The sequence below is a fragment of the Oratosquilla oratoria genome, chromosome 19 (assembly GCF_046742065.1).
Source record: "Oratosquilla oratoria isolate Oo_2021 chromosome 19, ASM4674206v1, whole genome shotgun sequence".
Classification (NCBI taxonomy): Eukaryota; Metazoa; Arthropoda; class Malacostraca; order Stomatopoda; family Squillidae; genus Oratosquilla; species Oratosquilla oratoria.
The window spans coordinates 18,114,479-18,139,398 of NC_134795.1; the positions used below are offsets into that span (position 1 = coordinate 18,114,479).

Below are 24,920 nucleotides of genomic sequence, written 5' to 3' on the forward strand. Positions count from 1 at the left end.
GGGAGTGAAATAGCTGTCGATCACGAGTCCAACACGTGATCCAAAGACACACAATCGAAGCAAAAAGTCAAACTTCCCCTATTTTATATCATTCAAGCCAAACACTTGTTATTTATTTGGCATTTGTTATGTGCGAGAAACTACTTTAAAAATCCCCCTGTCTACTGACAATCCCCCGAAAATTTTTTAATGGATCAGTCCATCTGTAACCTTCGGTTTCTTCTTGCAGAAAACCCGGAGCCCCGAGGAAACCGGCTACGGCCATCACTTTACATTCTGTAAAGAGATTTAGTGTTCCAACTTGGGCAGTGTTATGTCGGGTGTTATGTGCGGCGCTATCACCTGGATCAACTGTTGCTTCGTCCGCTCTGGTGTTAGGTGACCTGAACGTCAGTGTGCCAGCGAAGCAAGATTAAAGTTCGAGACCCGCAATCCCGAAGAAGAAACTTCCTACTCGTCTTGGGAGTGACTTCTCCGCTGAATGGATTCATGGGGGAGTCTGGTGAGGTAGATTTGGACCGTCTATTTGAGTGTGTTTCCTGATCTGAGAGTGTATGTGTATTGTTTTGCACTGGGAGTTAATGTACATGTTAAGGGTTATCACACTGAGCTATTTTTCCTTCGACATCTTTCCTCCAACTTTCATTTGAATGTTTAGAATACGACTTAGCTTACAGAAATCTAGACTTTTCTAAGAACATTCCATAAGCATGTCTAACATTCGTTTAGGTTTCTTAGTTCATCAATCAGCTTTGCTATATGTGACAAAGATACTTTTGATGTCTGAAGATTTGAAAATTCAAATATTGTAACCGAAGTCGTTCTTGCTCAAACGAACTTTTAGCTGACGGCGATGGTGAAGAAGCCCGTGGAAGCCTACCCAGTGTGATAACCTTCAGCAGGATGGGGGAGAGGGGGGAGAGGGGGGGAGAGGGGATTTGGAGAGTTAGTGTAAGGAAAGAATGAAATGGAAGGAAATTAGAGTTATGATCGGTGTGGGGCAGACCCACTTTCTCGGTTCAGCAGAAGACTGCTGGGCTGCGTTTGTGTATCGAGAAATTACTTTAAAACGTAGTTTTTTTTCACGTGAGTACAAATGTCCCATTCGCGTTGTTTTAATAAAGTGGTATTCTTGGTGTTTTATTGTTTTATTTGTTTATTTACTGTTATTATTATCATTCTCAGACATTCTGGCATTCAAGATCTTTTAGAAATGGAACATTTTCGTTCCTAATATTGGAATTTGATTTCTAGATTCTCATGAGGGTGAGTTTCATTACAAAGGATTACAAAGGCGGAGCATGCCGACAGGAGACCTTTTTTAAAATGAATACAAGACAGTGGACTTCTGATCGCTATAGTAAACTGAAAAAGTAAAGATTAAACAGATTCAATATACTTTGCAGCAGAAAGACTTGTTTTTTTTCTCGATACACCACGAGATTTTGTTCAACTGAGAGAATATCCTAGTGGAACGAGTCTGAACAGTTCAATTAACTTTTGTGAACACTTTGCCCCAAATACGCAAATCTCTCCCAAATCACTGTCGCACTCCTTTAATTAAATTACATTGGGTATTTCGCTTTCAAATTTCTCTTCAGTATACCTCTGGCGCAATTATTCTAAAAATACAAATAAATGCAGACATGTAATATATATATAAGGAATTCTGGGTAGCCCCAAACGATACGAACAAGTTTTGAATAAACCGTTGAGACTCGTTTAGTATTTTGATTAATTTTCTGTTTAATACCAATACGACTTCATTCAGCTTACAGGAACCTCTGGGAAATATAACTATAAATGAAAACACAATGCACCCAAAATAAATACAGAACTAACAAAAAATAAACAAATAAATGTATCTGAAAGCGGTTCGCGTCAAAATGTCGACATGTTAATTCAACGACTCTTGCTTGTGGCATGCCGACAACTCCAGATTCCGTTACTCAAAGCCTGCCCTTGAGGCTTTTGCTGACCGACTCCCAGTCACCACTACAGCCACCTAAGCCACCACCACAGCCGCCCTAGGACTGTTCACCCGCACGAGTTAATAACGGATACTACAGTACAGTAGAAACACCTCCCCACTCCCCGTCCCTGCCTTCGCGCCAAAACAAAACATACGACCAGCTTGATCTCTGGGCCCGTCGTCCATTTATGGTCACTGTTCCCTCTGCCTCACATCATGCACTCGGTCACGTCGTCCTATCGTGGTCCATTTCCAAAAGTGACGTCGTTATTCAAGGGATGATGTCATCAAATCTCAACGTGCTCCTGTGTTTGTATCATTTCAGTAAATACGACGAAAATGTATCATCTAAGCTCCAAAACGTACAATTGTATGTTTTAGGGCACTAAAACAGTTGCCAACATCACAGACAGGCCATTCTCTCTCTCTCTCTCTCTATTATATATATATATATATATATATATATATATATATGCTAAGAACAGGGGTACTTGTGTTAACTTATGAAATGTAGACCACTTGGAAAATGAAACTAACGAAGCAGAGCGCTTTCGTATATTACATCTTCTTTGCAACAAGTACTGATTATGTAATATACGAAAGCGCTCTGCTTCGTTAGTTTCATTTTCCAAGTGGTCTACTTTGCATATATATTATATATATATATGTATATATATATATATATATATATATATATATATATGTGTGTGTGTGTGTGTGTGTGTGTGTGTGTGTGTGTGTGTGTGTGTGTGTGTGTGTGTACATACATCACACAAGAAAAACTTGGGAGAACGCTTCAAAATTTCGGCTGGCAACTTCGGCCCTCTTTATCTTGTACTTTCCTGAAGAGGGTTGCTGTTGGCAGCCGAAATATAGAAGTCAGCGTTCTTCCAAAATTTTCTTTCCGTCAGTGGGTTCTCTGTGATTTACAAATGTGCTAATACATTTTTCTCGAATAAGTAAATATATATATATATATTCCAATTAGCCCTTGTCCGAAAAGCAAAGGGGATGGGCGTGGGAGAGGGAGCCCTCCCCCTCTCGTCCCTTTCTCTCATTTTATGCATCCTTTCCACTCCTTCCTACTTACAACAACGCCAAGGTTAACCCTCGTTTCATAGTTAATCACCGTGATGAAGCAGGTTAAGCCATGACAAGCAGGAAAATGGTTTCCGTGAGTGAATTCACGTATTCGCCAGTACACAAACAAGTGAACAAGGGAATGGATGAATGAGTGTATAAACAAATGAATTAATTTAATTTTGTGTTGGTGTGCCCCCTTAGGAATGCTAACCACAAAAAATAAACAGATAAATAAATGAAGAGGCAAATAAACAAAAACAAAAGAAAAAACGAATCAATAAAAAAGAAAGTCAATATTATTAGGAGTTTTGCAACACTCCAATGGACCAGTCACGCAGCAACCTTTACACGGGGAGAAAAAAGTTACGTATATATATATATATATATATATATATATATATATATATATATATATATATATATATATATATATATATATACTGTACCACCTCAGCTACAGTCCTTTTTCTTGTATTGTCTTTGTCGTTGAGCTTCTCTATTGAATTCCGTGACCTTCCCCTTCCCCTTCCCCTCTCCCCCGTCTACTCCCTCCGTACACGGTGGGGATAATGGGTTCTATACTCGGCAGCACTGTGGTCCAAGATCGGTTCCCCATTCCATCTCCATCGGTCGGATTCCATTGGTATGGCATAACGTCCATCCGGAACTTCTTGGTCCATACGAAGGTATGACAAGTAAAAAACAAAAATAATAAATAAATAAATAAATAATAATAATCATATAATAATAATAATAATATTCATATAATAATAATAATAATAATAATAATAATAATAATTGATGATTCAGTTTAACGTCACGAACTCCCCCATCAGAAGGTTAGAAAGGTGCCCCTTACTGAGGACATTGTGTGGAATTTAACGAACAATGTCCTTGGTCCAACACGCTAGCAACAGCTTCGAAAACTATAACAGCAATGATAACAATAATTATGAAGAAGAAAAACAGGCACCGTAATATTTACTTTTTCCCCTTAGCTCCCTTCAAATAACAACATGAATTGCTTTATGCTTTGGGTAGAAAAATGGGCCTTTCAGTGAGACGCCCCCCCACCCCCCCGCATTATACACCGGAAACAGGTCGCGTCCAATTTATCCCATTCGTAGGTTGCCCCCCCCCCTCCTCTGGTTCTCGACAATACGGACTTGCCAGGCCACACCCAGAGAGAAGCGGATGTTGGGCATCCTCAGTGCTTCTATTATCATCTATATTATAATTAATATATTTGTATTATAATTTACAGTCCCACTGTTTGGCTGGCCTAATGACTGACTGACTGACTGATTGATTGGTTGACTGACGGTATCAAGTCATCGATCATTTGAAATCTGCTGGGCAAATGCCTGTCCCAACCTATTCCAGGACTCGAACAACCATACCAAGCCTCTGCCATGTCACTCCTGCAAGCTTTTCTACATTCTTTCTTCTGGCCTCTTATTTTTTTTCCATTAGCTGTCCTCTCTTCCGTATATTTGCCTCTACAGTTTAATCTAATCTTTTAATCAAGCTGTTCAATGTCTTTCATTGATATTACCAATATTGATCTCTCCAGAGCTCTTTTGCAACCTCCCTCCTACCAACACCACTACTCTCTTTCTCTCTCTCTCTCTCTCTTTCACACTTCGGATCCTTAGATCATAGCTGGGATTATAAACAATTTATAACAAGTTGTAGGAAGCTTCTCATATTCCATCCCATTTTATCTATTCATTATATTTCTAGGATCTAATTTGACTCACATGCCCTAATTTGTTTACATACACAGTAGTTACATATGCACTGTCACAATTTCAATTTCATTTGTGATACATGTATTGCCTCTTAACCTTACTTTAATGAAAATGTGATACATGAGCTTTCTTAAAAATTTACATATAAAAGACAAAAATCTATAAAAGGTTTGTGACACGAAATTTTACGGTTGTGCTGATCGACAATCGACAACTCACGCTGCCAAGTCGATGACAAATCGACAAATGTCGATCTTTCCTCTCGTTTGCTCGTCGGACGACAAGCGACGAGTCCCCCACGAGTATTACTCGCGGGAGATAACTACCATTACATTGAAACTACCATGTACAGCACGATAGTGGCGTGTGTGTGTGGGGAGGGGGTGGAAACATGGGCTGGGGGGGGGCTCTGTGGGTGGGGGGATTCTGGGACACTGGGTGAGAGGGGGGGAGCGTGTGTGTGATTCACTATGGTCTTGGATCACGTGTTGGACTCGTGATCGACAGTTATTTCCCTCCCAAAGAGGGCTCAGAGCTCGTGTGTGTGTGTGATTAATTCACCATGGTCTTGGATCACCTGTTGGACTCGTGATCGACAGCTATTTCCCTCCCGAGAGCTCAGAGCTCGTGTGTGTGTTTGTGATTTATTCACAAAAGATATGAGAGAAAAAGAGGGAAGGATGGGCAAGGGGAAAAGAAAACGACGAGAACGAGAAACAAAAGAAAACGAGATTAAGGAGTAGTGCGAGTTCTTAGTAAGCATTTGACCCCCTCCCCCTCCCCCTCAGTCTTCCCCGAAACAAGAGAGGGCACGCAATGGAGCAAGACCCGACACCACAACGAGCGATATTATCACCAAATATCACCAACATCCTCAGCATAACACCGTTCACACAACCGACAGTATTAACCCAACCAAGATCTAAGGATATAAGGTCTAACCACTTCCGACCGAATTTCGAGGGAGTTGGCGCAGCGGGCCCGTGAACGTCACCTGGCTGTTCAAAGTGGGGTCGGCGGGTCCTATAGCTGTCAGTTGAAGCTGGTGCGTCGTCCGAGAATGTCGTTGTCTTCGCTCGCACCGCTCCACGCAATTAGTTATATTCTGACAAATATTATATGAAATATATATATAAAATATTATAGTTCCTGTCTATAGATATGAATATATAATATATATATATATATAAAATATAACTATTATAATAGTTCCTGTCTTCCTTGGCGTTTCACAGTTTTCTTCGGTGTTTCACAAAGAGAAAACGGACCCAGCCTAATGACGTCAGAAGCTGCGCACAATAATTTAAACGGTCTGACCTGTATATTTAGACCTTGAACCCAACGTCGCACATATTCGATTATCGTGCTCGTTCCTGCTGCCGCCAGGTGATTTTTATTCAACCAAGGGAGGCCAATACAGACATCGAAGGACCTTCTCTAGGATTGTTTTTTATTGAATAAAGTCGTCTGGCATTGATCAAGGCGGGTGGGGTGAGGGGGGCAACATAGAGAACTCAGTCAAGGGTCTATAGATCTGACTAAAATCGCCTAGGAAAAAAAATAAAATCGTTGAGAATTGACAAGGGGATCTGATCCTATTTTCGCAAACTCTATCCTCGTTTTTTTATTTCACCCCTATTGATACCTGATTCCTTCTAATCTCAAATTCCTATTTCATTTCGTCCAAATGAAAAGCGGGTTAGAATGTTGACGTCATGCATTATAGACAGTAATTTCATTCATGAAATTAAATAAAATTGTATTAAAAAATATATGCAGTTGGGACAAGTTTTAAATAGCCCGTCAGCCAAAGAATTCAATGAAAAATAAATAAATAGATAAATACATAAATAAATAAATAAACCAATAAATATAGAAAAAAATGTCGTTAATGTGACTTCCTGACTGGCTGGGGTGATTTAAAAAACTGCTAACCACCTCGTCCTATTTACATCCCAAACTTCCTGATGATTAAAAGTCCACATTTCAAATCGACCAATCAACATTCGTGGCGAGAACGGAAGCTGTCCCAGAGTTCGTACAAAGTGACGACGCGATTACGTCACGTCGTCTGGTCAGGGACAACCGTGACAGGACAACAGGCTACACGTTTTATCGACAAAAAACGAGGACACTAATTAATAAATACAGCCTTACCCAGTCAATCTTATTCAGCTGAGGAAAACCACAGACCGTCAATTCTTCCCATTCACTACATTTACCCATTTCCTATGTTCTCACTCTTCCCCCATTGCGCACAATTTCCTCACAATTTAACCCTTTCAACCCCGCTATTGTTCTGTCCTTCCATCCCCCACTCGCACATAGTCATCAGATCCTTGCTCCCCCTACCCTCCTCCCTCTCTGCACCCCAGGTCGTTATTCCCAGCTCTCATTGCAACCCTAGCTCGTTATTTCCCAGCTCGAGGTCGTTCCTCCTCCTACCCCCATCCTCCTCCTCCTCCCTCGCTCGTCACAACAGCCCTCTGTCTCATCTCAACACTATTACGGCAAAGAGGAAATTACTCTAAACAAGAAAAATGCGACTTTTTTATTTGGATGAATAGAAAAACCAACATCAAGTCCGTTCGAACTTGTTCAGTCATGGCGTGTGTCCACCTCCTCCCTCCCTCCCTCACTCACTCACACGGACCAACGGAAAACGCAACTTTTTAGTTTTCATGACCAGCCGACAAAACATATACACACTGTAAATATAATCCACTTAAGATCTAACCTAAACAAACACTAGAGCACGCAAAGAAACTCAGTAGCTCTGACGGACTGTTGTAACAGATGAATTGATAAGTTTAAGAAAACAAAAGCCACTACACGACTTTGCACACAATGTCGACAATAACTGTCATAGCTCTTTGGGGTAACTGTCGTGTCCGAGGGTCTATACACACCCAGAGCAGACATTATCATCACAACCTGCTAGGGACATCATCCTTTCTCTTCGCTTAGGGGGGCATGTGTGACATCTTCAGGAGACAAATGTAGCAGTACAAACTACCAAGAACTGTCAAGGGACGTTTGGAGAGAAGGGAAGTTGAGATCTTGACAAAAATTAAAGAAAAAAAAAAAAGAGAGGAAGGCAAGGAGTAGAACATGGAGAGGAAGAGGGGAGAACACAAGATGTTCGAGAAGTGAAACGAGGAGGAAAAGATAAAGATGACGAACAAGAATGGCAATAAGGTACGACGGGATAGTGTGTGCGTGTGTGTGTGTGTATTCACCACGGATCTGCTGCAGCCTCTTTGTCGAGACAGCCAGACACCATCCTACGGCAGCGAGCTCAGAGCTCATTATTAGCCGATCTCTGGGTAGGTCTGAGACCACTCATCACACACCGGGAATGCAAGGTCACAACTCCTTGACTAACATCCCGTACCTACTCGCTGCTAGGTGAACAGGGGCTACACGTGAAAGGAGACAAACCCAACTTATCTCCGCCCGGCCGGGGCTTTACCATTCCGCCACCGAGCCGTGTGTGTGTGTGTGTGTGTGCGCGCGTGTGTGTGCGCGCGTGCGTGATGAGAAAGGATTGATGGGTTGATTGCCCGTAACACGAGGCACCATGAGAGAATGAGATAGAGATTGAGAGAGAGAGATAGAGGGGAGGGTGGTTGAGGGGGAAGGGAGAGTTGCTGGCGGCTAGAATGGTCGGCGGCAATGGTCGACCTTGACGAAAGCATGACGTCCTTGCCTGCCTGCGACCAAGGAGTAGCCTGAGGGAGGGAGGGAGGGGGGGAGGGAACGAGGAAAGATGGGGAAGGAGAGAGGGAAGGGAGGGAGGGAAGGAGATGGAGAAGAAAGGCAAGAAGGGAGGAGGAAGGAAACGACACAGAGGGAGGGAGGAAGGGAAGGAGGAAAGAGATGGAGAGACGGAGGGAAGAAGGATAAGGAAGGAAGAACAGAAGGGTGGATCGGGTGAGCAGTGCGTGCCCGTGTGTACATAATTATTCACATAATTGTAACTAACAAGATAATAAGTACCCTCTGTGTGTATGTGTGCGCGTGTGTTTTCGCGTATGTGTGTGCGCGCGCGCGTGTGTGTGTGATTCAACATGGTCTTGGACCACGTGTTGGACTCGTAATCGACAGTTATTCCCTCCCGGAAAAGAGTTCAGAGCTCATATATGACCGATATATGGGTAATGTTGTGTGTGTGTGTGTGTGTGTGTGTGTGTGTGTGTGTGTGTGTGTGTGTGTGTGTGTGTGTGTGTGTGTGTGTGTGTGTGTGTGTGTGTGTGTGTGTGTGTGTGTGTGTGTGTGTGTGTGTGTGTGTGTGTGTGTGTGTGTGTGTGTGAGTGAGTTTTCAGCTTGGAAGGAAATGCTCGAATTGCGGTTTCAGAGGAACCGACGCTTACACCCACTTCTGGGCCGCGGCCGCCGACACGCAATTGGAATCTCGGGACAAATAGAAAGATTCGGAGAAATTGTGACGAACTCGAAAAGGAACTTGGGATAACCGACACTGCCCCCCCCCAAAAAAATATATATATATATATAAAAGTAACATTTATAAAAACAATGATAATTAATATTACTGATAACAATGATAATAATCATAACTAATATATATGCGAAATAACTGATAACGATAAAAAATAGGAACCCAGCTACTTATCAAAGAGAGAGAGAGAGAGAGTTAACGATTTTCTTGAGCCTTTCCCCCTCGTCTTTCAATTCCAGGAACAGAGTCCGACAACATGGTATCAAGTGACGACGATGATGATGATGACATCAATTTTAGATTATTGACCTCCACATAGGCAGAGGGGTCGCATTTCAATGTCAAATCACAATGCACACGCACGCACACACAATCGAGATCATAAAACTACACCAAATTTGCTCAATATAGTCGAAAATAAAGGGAAAATGAAAATCAAAGCATGTCGACGATTCAGCCAACTACAAACTGACATCCCAACGTTTAAACAAATGTTTTTTGATCTACCTTACAATCAGCACAATTCTACCTCTATTCATTAATATTATTTATTTTAATCATTATTGTTGCTATGAACGTTATATTGAATCATTCCTGTGGGAATCAGACAAGAAACAATGGTCTCAAACTGTCCGGAAATAGATTCAATTTGGAAGTGGGTAGAAAGAACTTCGCCAACCGTGTAGTTAATGAATGGAATAAACTTCCTGCAGAGGCAGTGCAATGTAGTTCAGTTCGAAGCTTTAAGAATCATTTAGATAAACACCTAAGCAAGATGCTGTAATGATTATCATGTATTTTATATATTTTTTTTATCATTTGTCTGTTTGATTCTCATTTATTATTAGTTATATGTCAATTTATTATTTAACTATACCTATGCATTTATTAAGGAGACTGTATGAAGGAGTGATTGTGCCAACAGCACTGTATGGGGCAGAAACATGGAACATAAGAGAGGAAGAGAGGAGGAGTTTGAATGTGTTTGAGATGAGGTGTCTGAGAAGTATGATGGGGGTTACTAGGCTAGATAGAGTGAGAAATGAGGAGGTGAGGAGGAGAACAGGGGTGGAAAGGGAGTTGGGAGATAGGGTTGATGAAAGAGTATTAGGATGATTTGGGCACATGGAAAGAATGAGTGAAGAAAGACTAGTAAAAGAGGTATGGAAGGCAGATGTGGAGGGAGTGAACATGAGGGGACGTCCTAGGATGAGGTGAATGGATGGGGTGAAGGGGGCTTTGGGGAAGAGGGGAATGTCTGTTGAGGAAGGACGGGAGAGGACAGAAGACAGGGGTGAATGAAGAATGGTTGTATATGGATGATGTTGTGATGCATGAGGTGGAATGGGCGGGGGGATGGGTTGAGGTAATATGTGTGAGCAAAATTTGACGCAGCCCGAAGGGATTTCTCCCCGTCTTCTCCTTTTATGCAATGGGGGGACGGAGAGGGGGGGTCGCCGATTTAATGAAGCGGCTTTGCTGTGGATGTGCTGTGTCTTGCGACACTGCTTCTGACCCAGGGCAGTGGATTAGGTGCAGGAATGACCCGTCATCCAGGAGGTGCTAAGATAAGAGGGATGGTGGAGGGGTGTGGAGTGTATTCAGGGATGGAATGGGTGGGAATGATTTTATGCCTTTTCCTTTTTGGCTACCTCCCTTGTAAGGGGGAAAAAGCCTTGGTATATGTATGTATTTATTGTTTACATTATTATAGTTTTTATTTATTCATTTATTTATTCATCATTATTATGATTTTTTCGCATCCGACCTAGATATGGACCAAAAGGTCTCCTGTCGGCATGCTCCGCCTTTGTAATCCTTTATATTCCTTATATTTCACTGCGCGGAGGAGGGAAGGGCAAGTTCCCCCCTCCCCAGCATCGACAAAACAAGTCGTCAATGACAATGAACGTTCAAAGATTAAGAAAATGCACGACCCTTTCCAAGGAACAACATGTACAAATCCAGCTGTGTAGGAACAAATAAACCCGGCCAGGTGTGTATTTTTGAGAATGCCCTGAACAATGGTTGCAACAGCAGAGGTATATCTCGACAAAAGCGGTTTGTCTTTCGCACCTGTATCGGCGCCACCTGGCCTATTCGGGACCCGAGGGCGTCGCCACCAACCCTTTGTTCTGCGCAGAACGTAACGACTCCACGCCGATCTGCGCAGCTCCAGGCAAAGGTCGAAATCAAATGCGTCACTCGTCGTTTTTATTACCCATTATAATATATATATATGTATATATATATACACACACATATATATATACATATATATATATATATATATATATATATATATATGTATTCACTTGGTCTTTGGATCACGTGTTGGACTCGTGATCGACAGCTATTTCCCTCCTGGAAGAGAGCTCAGAGCTCGTAGGTCCGATCTATGGGTAATGCTATGACCTTGCACACACACACACACACACCCAACTCCCCGCCCACGAGAGTTGGAGTAACACCCCTCAGCGCTGCGATACTGATATTATTTCAGCCCCGGGCGAGAATCGAACCCGGACCTCCGTAGTGGCAGGCCAGAGCTCTAACCACAGCGCCATGAGAGGTGTGTGTGTGTATTCACTTTTTTTTTCACTTGGTCTTTGGATCACGTGTTGGACTCGTGATCGACAGCTATTTCCCTCCTGGAAGAGAGCTCAGAGCTCGTAGGTCCGATCTATGGGTAATGCTATGACCTTGCACACACACACACCCCCAACTCCCCGCCCACGAGAGTTGGAGTAACACCCCTCAGCGCTGCGATACTGATATTATTTCAGCCCCGGGCGAGGATCGAACCCGGACCTCCATAGTGGCAGGCCACTTGTGTGTGTGTGTGTGTGTGTGTGTGTGTGTGTGTGTGTGTGTGTGTGTGTGTGTGTGTGTGTGTATGTGTGTGTGTGTAATTTTATTTAATTCCATTATTTAATTCTTGCCTAGTATTTACCAATTACTTTCCATACTAAATCCTTATTAAATATATTCAATATTTGTTTTCATTTGTAAATAATCTATTTCATTATTCATTTACGCAACTTTGTACTTATCACTTATATTCATTTGCCTATTTCGATTCTAAGCCCACAATTTGTAACTTAAGGTTGACTACATCCACATTTACCATAACGTCAGGAATGTAGTTATTTTAATTTTGCAAATGAATGACGGAGGGGAACAACGCGATCCTTGCATTTTTGTGTAGATTATAATTATGTAAATTTTGTATAATGTTGACCTGAATATTCGAATTCCTTTAGTATTATCTTAATGAAAGGGGATACACGCTGGTTGCGAAACCGTTATTTTAATACCTACTATAATCGTTAAGTTCATATTCGAAAGAAAAGCGACATGACGTCATGAATGGGGACCGTCGATCGAGTCGATTTGCATAGTCATTCATCTTGGTACCGTTGATTCAAGCCTGCTTAGCGAGCACCTTGTGCTCTTTTTCGTGGCATTATTGTTGTCATCACAATTTCACGGAAAGGAAATAGAATGTTACCTTATCATAGACAACAATCCGGCCAAGAAAATGTTTACTGTTTCTGAGAAGCCAATGAGTGTATCCTCACCAGACCTCAAATGCTGGGTGAATCTGTCTAGAGAAGACCATGATAAAACTACAAGTTACCATTGGAACTGAGAAGGATAAATACGTGCTGGTTGAGTTCAAATTTCGTTAGGCCTTGAATTCGCCCCATAATCCCACATCCAAATATTATAATGAATAATAAATATAAATACATATGCACCCTAAAATGATATAATAGAAATATATCGCACTCGCAATTGTACTTTACATTTCACACAAATTAACGAAAATTCTCACAGCAATAAACCAACATGGCCATAGAGGTGAATCAACAAGCAAACTTGAACCGTCACTAAGCTCATAACAATGAACCAATCCATATATACGAGGACATATGAACCTGACACAGTATATTTGATCCAACTGCTAGCAGCGTTTGGCAACTCGTGTTTTTTTTTTTTTGTGTTAATTTTAAATAAATGTCAATAGCACTAACTGTAGTTAAATTAATTTGCTAACTAATCTACAGTAATGTGTTGTGCTGTGTTCTTGTTTCTGTAAGTAGTATAAACTAATGAACACACATTTTTCCTGTTGTCGCCGACCGAGGTATCAAATTCACAACACTGTAACTGTACTTTCGTAACACATTCCGTTGCGCTGTTTTTAAACAGGTTTCAATTATCGCATATTTCTAAAGATCCAAGAAATAATATGTACATCCCCACAAATTTTGGAACATTTAATAAACGGTATCTTCATATATGAAATATATACATTTTTTCCAAGCGAATTTTCTATGATCAGTATCAAGTTACCGACAATGGCCGGCAAAGGGAGAGGAGAGGAAAGGCGAGAGGAAAGGAAAGTCTATACAGAAATGGGGAGAGAGGAGAGAGGAGTGGGGAGAGCGGGGAAGGGAGAAGGAAGAGAGCGAAACAAGTACAGAAACACGTGACCACAACGCCGACCGTTTGCATGACAAGGAAGTGTCCAACGACTTTCAAAAATAACAGGCTTTAGGGTCGACTCAAGGCAGAGAAAAAAATATATATACGATCGGTGTTAAGAGAGATGACGCTGTAATACGAAACCAGACGGAATCACGTGACAACTATTTTAAATTTTTAAATTTGACGAAAATTTGACGCAATATTTTTTTTTATCAAATTACTCGAATGTTCTACATGCAAACAGAATTCTATTATGAGAGAAAAAATAAAACTAGAAAGGATATACCACTTGAATGTTCTGCATACACACCAAATTAGATTATCTGAGAAAAATTACACTAAAATGTATGCAATACAATTCTAATGCTATGCATACAAACGAATTTCGATTACTAATGAAAAATGACCACAGACAAGATGATTTATATACATTGCTAATGTCCCTCATGCAAGTACACACACACACACACACACACACGCACACACACACACACGCGCACACACACACACACACAGGGTTTTTAATATTTTCTTATTATTCTCTTGTAACCAATAACGTCTGTCGAGAGCAACCGTAAAAGTGTCCAACTGGATCGGTGAGGAGATGGAGGAAGGAAAGGAGCCACAAGAAAGGGAGAGACTCTGAGAGGGAGGGAGGGAGGGAGAGGGAGAGGGAGGGAGAGGGAGAGGGAGAGGGAGGGAGAGGGAGAGGGAGAGGGAGAGGGAGAGAGAGAGAGGAGAGGGGGAGAGAGAGAGAGGAGAGGGAGAGAGAGAGAGAGAGAGGAGAGAGAGTAATAATGTTGGGGGAAAGAATAGGGAGAAGAGGGATACAGGAAGAGGGAGGGGAGGGAGTGAAGAGGAGCGATGTCCAGAGGTGAGAGGAAACAATCAAAAAGGGGTGCGGGGGGGGGGGCAAGAGAGGAAAAGATGATAAAAGGTAAAACTGAAAAAGTGATGAAGGAGACCGCGTTGGGCATTGGAAAATGTAATAATAATTCTTCTTTTGTATATCTGGAGACTGGCGGCAAAAGGTCTCACGGCGCCATATTTAACCGTAAGGCTTTTTCCCCCCTTATAAGGGGGAGTAGCCTACACCTTTGGAAAAACACCGTTGTCCAGCCCGCCTTTTAGCACCTCGTGAATGAAGGGGACATCCCTTACTCCCGCCACGTCGCTCGAGCTCAACAACTTTCAATACATGGCGATCCCCCTTCCTCCACATAACTATTCAAATATATATATATATATATATATATATATATATATATATATATATATATATATATATATAATAGACAAGGAAAAAATCCCTTCAGGACATGTCATTTATCAGTTTATATTTTATCTCTTTTCCTTGCTCGACAGACATTCTTCTTGCATCCAATGCCACTTTCACTCCGTCCATCCACCTCCATATCTTTCTCTAGTTTCCTTCACCCATTTCTATTTTCTACAAATTTTGTTCGTCTTTCTTCAATCTCAAATTCCTAAAGTTGAGAGAAATCACATATTCGACTTCCTCTACGTAAAAGCAGTAATAAATAAATAAACAAATAAATAAATAATTAAATAAATAAATAAAACAAAATAAATTGATCATAAGGCCCTCTAAACAGTTGTGACAGTTTGAACTTTTATATTCACTTCAGGTCAAACTGTGTAATTTTCACCATTTTGGTTAGTATAAAAAATAAAATTAATAATTACAATACTTCCCACAAATTCCGTTTGTGTCAAACTATCCTCTTCTAAACAGAGCGGTTACCTGAAGTGAAAATGAAAACGCACGAAAAAAAATACACAAAATAAAACGCTGCACTAACAATGTTGCCTCAACATGCACGTCTAGAAAAGTTACTTTTGTTAATATTACTATACTCCTTTCCCACTGTCCAAGGTAAAAAATTAATCAACATAAATTAAAAACAAGTAAATAAATAAAATTGCGGCTAGAAATAGTCTCCCCTATACCAAAAGACATACTCAGTTTTTTATAAAAAACTAATAGAATTAAGGGGCGACCACAGAATATACACACCCTGCTATATACAGTACTTGCTACTTTTCATTTTTTTGCCGTCTGTATCTTAGTAGATATCCTATAAATCCCATGTCATTTATGATCAAAAGTACCTTTCTAGTATCGCGTATTTAAGGTTATATATTTGTTCATTAATTATAGAAAATCTGTAAATTTTCAGTACGATTGTACCAGTTTTGTTTATCGCAAAAAAATAAATGAATTGTACCCATACATCATTGATAAAAGACACCAATCATAATACCTGGCCATCACATATATAATTTGCTTCAAAATGCTGTACAATCCAACTTATACTTGTCCTATCACTTTCAACACTTAAATGCTATTTACATCAGACATTTCATTTAGTTGCAGCCAGGAAATTTTAATTCAGCTGTGGGAAATTCTCCTGAAGATAAATTTATTAAATAAAACGTTCTCCCATAAAATGTATCAGTATACAAATTCTGAAAGACTGAATATGGTACATGTAGGAATGTTGTGCAGTGCAACTACAATCAATACATGATGTAACCAATAGATTTCTTACTACTTACAAGACAAGAATAATGAAATTAATATATATATATATATATATATATATATATATATTTATATATATACACACACACACACAAATCACGTGAAAACCACAGTTGGAGCAAAAGAGACTGGAGACCGGGAATCTATATATTTCGATTGCAAACAGCAATCCTCTTCAGTAGATACAGAGAAGAGAGAAGAGAATGCTACTTAAGTAGCACCCTTGACAAAAAAAAAAATGGGGGAACATTGGGAAAGGTCCCTAACCTATACTGCTCACTAAGCTCACTCAGTTTGTGGGGTCGGGGGGCAAATGTCTTTTGACTAAATTTGTGATCAATAATCCTGATATTATGTCCGGGGACCATTGCCCCTTCGAAATGTTCATGTTGGGTTGATATTCAATGATGGTTGATTCAACCATTTTTCTCCTGAACCCACATCTAGACTTATATATGAGCTCAGCTTTGTCCCAATCTAAACAATGGTTAAATTGTTTAACATGTTGGAACGCCGTTGAGCTTTCTTGTACATATCTGATGGACCGCTTGTGTTCAATTATCCTAGAATCCAAATCCCTCCCCGTCTGTCCTGTGTAAACTAGGTCACAGCCTTTACATGGTATCAAATAAACACCTGGATTATGTTCTTTCAACCTTTGGTGGACATTTACCACTTTTTAATTGATGGCATTGGGGTAATGATGAATCAAAATTAATTTGTCCTTGGAAAGAATCTTGGTCGAAGGATTAAAGTATTCCGAAAAGGGAACGACTATGGAGCTCTTATTCAATTAATATTTGGACGAAATGGGGGCGGTGTTGAAAAAATTGGCTCTCGTTCGGCTGAGGGCTTTGTGCAAGAACCAATCCGGGTAAGCTAACTTACGAAGTTCAGATTTAATCAAATTTAATTATCCATCAAGAAACTGAGGACTACAAATCCTGAGAGCTGGAAGAAATAGACCCGAGGCAACGCTAATTTTATTTGGGTGGCTGCTGAAGAAACGGGTTCTCTTCTCATATATAGGTCTAGATGTGGCTTCAGGAGAAAATGGTTGAATCAACTAACACTGAATACCAACCCATTAACATTTCGAAGGGGCAATGGTCCCCGGACATAATATCATGATTATTGATCACAAGTTATTCAGAAGACCCCACATACCGAGTGAGCTGAGTAACTAGTAAAGGGTAGGGACCTCTCCCAATGTTCCCCCATTTTTTGTCAAAGGTGTTACTTAAGTAGCACTCTCTTCTCTCTGCTCTGTACCGACTGAAAAGGATTGCAGTTTGCAATCGAAGTATATAGATTACCTGTTTCCAGTCTTTTTTGCTCCAACTATGGTTTCCACATGATCGACAAATGTGGTACTACATTCATCAGTATATATATATATATATATATATATATATATATGTATATATATATATATATATATATATATATATATATATATATATATATATATAGACACAAATAAATACAACAAAAAATCACCCATTTTGCCTTCTGCTTTCACTGGAAAGATCAAACACTCCCAAAGTGAAGTTTGTTATAGTTTCATAAGAACTACCAGCCTATTAAAGGCACCTTATTACCTACATCTGAAATAAACATAAGTAATGCATGCATTGTATTTACACAAATCTATATTTACATCCTTTACATTCTCAATAAATCACATTATTGTATTCTGCAAGACATTCTTAAATTTATGTTAACCAGGGTTGGGTTTCATTTTGTTAGGAGGTAAAATAAGAACAGAAAGCAAGATGCAAAAATAAAGAAAATTCAAATTGATACCGTACTTGGTACTTACGTGTCACATTCGCACCCCCAATCTAAATACTTTTTGGCAAGCCTTACGCTATAATGTTTCCATCGCCTTTCTGGGAGTGCATTCCCTTCCCTATAAATTGACGACTGAGAGGGTGATTTTATCATTGACTCCTACAAACAAAACTTGGCCCCTTTCTATGTAGGTCGTTAGTTTGTTTCATTGTGAACGTCTCGTTAACACAATCTACCTTTCTTATGCCTACCTTCTTTCTCTCCCAAATTATCCATCATTGTTTACTTTACCTATCAATAAATATTTATTTACCTAATTGCAGTTACCTAACTGTAGTATACAGGAAAGGGGCAACACTCATGGAGTCCCGTCTCCTATTCTCGTATTTTCTAACATACCTAGACTCAAATTCGTGTACAGTAAAACGTTTCGCTTGTTGAAGTTATACTTGAAAAAAATTCAACAAGCGAGGAGGAGAAAGAGAAGAAAGAGGAGAAACGGAAGAAAAAGAGAAGGAGGAGAAGGGAGTGGAGAAAGAGGAGGCGGAGGAAGACGCTCAAGAGGAAGAGGGGCACGAAGAGGAATAGAAGGACGGCGAAAAAGTGGTGGTGGAGGAGCAGGAGGAGGAGGAAGAGGAGGAGGAAGAGGAGGAACAGAAGGAGGAACAGGAAGAGGAGGAGGAGGAGGAAGAGGAGGAGGAAGAGGAGGAGGAAGAGGAGGAGGAAGAGGAGGAACAGGAAGAGGAGGAGGAGGAGGAAGGGGGACGAAGAGGAGGAGGGAGAAGAAGAGGAGGAAGAGGGCACAAAGAGGAAGAGGAGGGGGACTAAGAGGAGAAGGGGGACGACGAGGAGGAGGAGTAGGAGGAGGAAGTGGAGGAGGGGGACGAAGAGGAGGAAGAGGGCACAAAGAGGAGGAGGAAGAGGGCACAAAGAGGAGGTGGTGAGGGACGAAGAGGAGGAGGAGGAAGAGGAGGGGACAAAAGAGGAGGAAGAGGAGGGGGACGAAAGGAGGAAGAGGAGGGGGACGAAGAGGAAGAAGAGGAGGGGACGAAGAGGAGGAAGAGGAGGAAGAGGAGGGGACGAAGAGGAGGGGACGAAGAGGAGGAGGGGACGAAGAGGAGGAGGGGACGAAGAGGAGGAGGGGACGACGAGGAGGAGGGGACGACGAGAGGCAGGAGAAGGACGAAGAGGAGGGGACGAAGAGGAAGAGGAGGAAGAGGAGGGGGATGAGGAAGAGGAGGGGGACGAAGAGGAGGAGGGGGACGAAGAGGAGGAGGGGGACGAAGAGGAGGAGGGGGACGAAGAGGAGGAGGGGACGAAGAGGAGGAGGGGACGAAGAGGAGGAGGAGGAGGGGAGGAAGATGAGGTAGCGGACGAAGAGGAGGAGGGGACGAAGAGGAGGAGGGGAGGAAGATGAGGTAGGGGACGAAGAGGAGGAGGGGGACGAAGAGGAGGGGGACGAAGAGGAGGAGGGGGACGAAGAGAAGGAGGGGAGGAGGAGGAAGAGGAGGACAAGGTTGAGAACGAAAAGGAGGATAAGAGGAGGAGGATAAGAGGAGGAGGATAGGAGGAGGAGGATAGGAGGAGGAGGATAGGAGGAGGAGGAGGAGGAGGAGGAGGAGGAGGAGGAGGAGGAGGAGGAGGAAGTGAATGCCCAGCTGCCACCTGCCGATGGGGGGTTATGGTGTTGATGGAAGATGCTGCCCCTCCTGATGCCCTCAGACGGACATCTCACAGGACAACCAAAAGCAAAAGTACTCATCATTGAAACTTGACTGAAAAAATAATCAAAATTAATTAATCAAGGGCACTCCAGTATCAATCTGAGTTTCCTGATCTGAATCTTATAAATACGAACTCCATTCTGTCTGCAACTAACCCTGAAGGAAGTTTAATCAACTTGCGCATAAAGCTTAACATCTTCCTGGTATTCTTCAGGTTCTTTGTGTGATTAACCTTCCTCCCTACCTTCACACTTTCGACTGACCAAAATTGTGCGCACCAAAACACTCAGTCCCTGGTCACATGTGCAGTCTACCTTTCCAACCAGTCTATGGTGGCTTCAGTGAGCTCAGAGTCCCATACTTTGTATTGGAAACCAGCCTGATCGCCACTTCCCAGACCTGCATCCCAAGTTGATGCTATCCACCACTGCATGACCAATGACTTCAACAGACTTCCCCTCGGGCCGCTCTCACTCTATCTCCCTCCCTCCCTCTCTCTCCCTCTCCCTCTCTCTCCCCTTCCCTTTCCTTCCCACTTTCCCTCCCTCCTTCCCTATCTCTCACCCCCTCCCTACTCCTTTCTTCCCTCTCTCCCTCCTTTCTTTTTCCCTCCCTCCTTCCTTCCTTCCCTCTCTCCCTCCCTCCCTCTCCCTCTCTCTCCCCTTCCCTTTCCTTCCCACTTTCCCTCCCTCCTTCCATGTCTCTCACCCCCTCCCTCCCTCTCTCTCCCTCCCTCCTTTCTTTTTTCCTCCCTCCTTCTTTCCTTCCCTCTCTCCCTCCCTCCTTCCTTCCCTCTCTCCCTCCCTCCTTTCTTTTTTCCCTCCCTCCCTCCTTCCTTCCCTCCCTCCCTCCTTCCTTCCCTCTCTCCCCCTCCTTCCTTCCCTCTCTCTCTCTCCCTCCCTCCTTTCTTTCTTCCCTCTCTCCCTCCTTCCTTTCTTCCCTCTCTCCCTCCTTCCCTCCCTCCTTCCTTCCTTCTCTCTCTCGCTCCCTCTCTCCCTCCCCCTCTCCTTTCTTCCCTCTCTCCCTCCTTCCTTCCCTCTCTCCCTCCCTCCTTCCCTCTCTCTCTCCCCCCTTACACAGGAGGTAGCCAAAAAGACAAAGGCATAAAAACCACTCCCACCCATTCCATCCCCAACATACTCCACTCCCCTCTACCCTCTTCCCTCCCTCTTATCTTGGCACCTCCTGGATGATGGGTCATCCATGGATCTCGCTCACTGCCCTGGGTCAGAAGCAGTGTCACAAGACACAGCACATCAACAGCAAGTTTCTTTATAATTGATATATATCTATATACCAAGGTATTTTTCTCCCTTATAAGGGAGGTATCCACATCAGTGACACTTTGACTATGATTTGGGTCATTAAATAGTTAATAGTTAATATATACATATATAATAGTTAATATACTGTACAGTTTCACATGCCATTCCCATTCCATTGTTATTAGTAATTACCACCACCAAGACCACCACTACTACCACCATCACCACAATCACCACACCCACCACCATAACTATTGTCTTACCACGGTCTCTTGGCAAGGATATACGCGAAGCCCCTTTGGTCCTGGCCTCTGTAACATAGGAAGATCTTTTCTTCAACTTTTAATCTATTATTGATCTCTGAACTCTCACAAATCTATGATTTTTTCTCTCTCCTCCTTTAACTAAAATATTATGTTAATTTTCTAGGTTCAATTGGTACTCACCCATAAAAAAAATTAAACAAAAAATCAAAGTTTGATCTGGTGTTGTACAACAAAAATTACTTAAGACTATGTGAAAACATTTTAACTAGACTATGTGAAAACATTTTAACTAAAGTTAGAAAAAGCAAGTAAAATGTAAACAACTCTAAAGTTTGTAATATTCCACTAACAATACTTTATATCTACTTTAACAACCAAAAAAACAGATTTAAAAAATTCACAAAACTAAAACCTGGAAAAAATTAATAAAATAAAGTTAAAACTAATTACCATTAACTATGAGTTAACTACAGTTGTAGTGTGGATGCTACAATGTTTTGACAACAATGTGGAGTAAAAAATGAGCAACTACGTATGGTAACACTGTGGCATGGTCACTGGAAAGAATAATCTTATCAAATACTATCAACACTTCCATCTCCATCCAGAGCAGCAGCCACAATGGTCTGGCACTTCATCGCTGGACCAGATAAGAACATAAGAATGAAGGAGACTGCAAGAGACTATAAGCCCTACACTAGGCAGTACAAGAGACCATAAAGCCTACACTAGGCAGATCCAAGATTTATTGACACCAAGATTTTGCCATTCTTCTTACAAAATCAAGAGCATACAAATAGGAACTGTTCTCCTACTACAGCAGTTGGCCAGTCGGAAGCATACATGAATTTTAATCTAGGTATGTGTAAAAACTGGAGAGTTAGGGACAGGCCCTCCCTATGAATATTTGCATCAGCAACGCTAGTTGGGTCCCATCTCCGATTCACCAATTTATCAGACCTAGCCTCAAACGCAAGCAGTTCCAACTTAGTCTATATCCTTGATTTCCAATTATCACAATTAGATTTGAAATCATGTATTGTTCCCAATGACTGTTGCTCCTTTACTGTATACTACAATCAGATAAGTAAAACATCGAAAGCAGTCCAACATTTGAACTTTGAAAGATCTTTAGGAGGACCTGAGGACTGTTACTGGATGCCAAAAATCACAAAGGTAACAAACAATTCAAACTGAATTTGCAACTGCCAAGTGAATAACAGAATCATTTTTTTTTTATTATTCTTTTCCAAGTGTCCCTCTATTCCTTCTTGGATACAAGTGTATGTCCAACAAATTCCTATTCACTGGAATGTCCTCAAATTTCTAGTTTCTGATTCTGTCATAGCTTCCTTAGTTCCTGTGCACGCTGTAGCCAACTGGAAATTCTATCAACCCACAGACTTCCCGATGTCTGCTCAATTCAACTTCTCAGATTTCTTCCTCTTCATGAATGTGGTTTCTTTTCATCTAATTTGTCTCATTCTTAACCTTTTGATTCTAGTCTACTCCAATTTCCTCTTCCCTGTGTGAATCAATCAAGCAACTTGTTGCCCTGCATCTCTCTTGCTAATACCCATGACCCGTGTGAAAAATAGCACAATAACTACTTTTCCCTCCACTCCATACCAAGTGGCAATTTCTTTTTCTTCTAATTGTTGCCTGACAATCTCATTCAATATTTGTAGTTCCCCCTCCATCTGCACCACACAATATATCCATACAAAAATACATTTACACTCTGGTCACAAAATAAGCACATCATGATTGATTACCAAACTTCCTACTCTATTAAACCCCTCCCAAGCATAATTACATATATCTAAGTCATGATCCTACACTAATACAAAAACAACATAAAACAAGCCTGGCCATAGGAAAAAAAAAAAAGCTCTAAATGCAACCATCACACAGAAAACACTGAACACCTCATCTTACATTGCCCCACCCTAGCCACACCCAGTCAACAATATTTCTTCCTTGAGTGATTGGGCCAATCCGGTGGCTGCTGCCTGTTACCAAGAGGTCTCCAAGGCACAGATGGATTGATTGATCTAAGTAGTGATGGGACTATAACCTATCTCAAACCTTTTGCACTTGGTGGTACTTCTTATACTTTACCTATAGCCAGGCTATTTCATTCATTTCCTGCACTCCTTCAGTAGTATTAAACTGGGATGGTGTAAAATATGTATTTGAAAATACATAAAAGTTAACACCTGTATATATATTCTGAAAATGTAATTTGTATACGAGACTTGCATTTACCGTGTTTGTTTCAAATACAGCAAAAGACACTATATGAAGACTATTATTTAATGTACTGCGCTTGTCAAATATTGTTCCAACCCATTAGTCAATACTTGCTCAGTAACCAAGACCAAGATCAGCATCGATTGATTGATTTGATTGATTTTATGAGTTTTTGGCCGACGGCCAGGCACTGGGACCAAAATGATCATTCAGCGCCACAATGAATTTATGAAAATTGAAATTAATGAGATGTTAATGGAATGAATTTAAAATAAAGATAAGTTGCATAGTAAGACTATGCATATGAATAAAAATCAAAATGAATTTAAAAATTTGAATGAATAAAATCAAAATGAATTTAAAAATTTGAATGAATAAAAACCAAAATGAATTTAAAAATTTGAATGGATAAAAACCAAAATGAATTTACAAATTTGAACAAATTAAATTCATATATATGATGATAATGAAAGATCAGCATCGAAAACCAGTAGTCACTCATGAAACAAAGACTGAAACATACGGACTACCACTGGGGAGGTAATCAATGTTCGCCCGAGTTTAATTGAAGTCTCCACCATTTTTTCACACAGTGACAGTTTCTTCACCTGCTACTATTTGTATTTAACTTCCTCCTGCTGAGCAGTCCCAATTATTCAAATTTATAGAAAACAGTCTGCCCTCTTTCACTGAATTTAATAACCCTCTACATTACTGGCAAGACTTCATGAATTTCCCACAATTGGCAGAGTTGGCTTGGCAGCATTTATCAATACAGTACCTGCTTTATCTGTCTGTTTATTCATTATTGCAAGAAAGACCCTCCAACCTGACAGGCATAATCTCTGAGATTCATTTTTTAAGAGCTCATGATAATCAAGTACAATTAATGACTCATGTACTGGTGAAACTAACTTTACCTCTTTTTTTTTTTGCTAGATGTTTACCATTATTCTATCTTAAATAAGCTCTTTACCAGAAACATATAATGACTAATGTGACAAATGGAATGTACACTACATGTCCACTTTGACCAAAGTCCTGTGCATATGCTACAATTTGGCAAATACCATAACATACATACATACATACATATACCAAGGCTTTTTTCCCCTTACAAGGGAGGTAGCCAAAAAGAAAAAGGCATAAGATCATTCCCACCCATTCCATCCCTAAATACACTCCACTCCCCTCCACCCTCCCTCTTATCTCAGCACCATAACACAACCATTAAAACTTTTAAAAAGTTTCTTTACTTCTACAAACCTCCATAAATTTCAAGAAATGTGAATT

The 24,920-nt window shown here is 41.1% G+C and overlaps 1 protein-coding gene across 1 annotated transcript in view; it reads right to left on the minus strand.

Annotated features, from left to right (window-relative positions):
- LOC143035760 (uncharacterized) overlaps positions 1 to 24,920 on the minus strand; it is a gene marked incomplete at its 5' end in the record, with an annotated part of 127,702 nt that overhangs the window by 38,248 nt on the left and 64,534 nt on the right. The window contains 1 exon segment of the mRNA XM_076202691.1: positions 21,372 to 21,419. Coding sequence (XP_076058806.1) covers positions 21,372 to 21,419 — 48 coding nt within the window.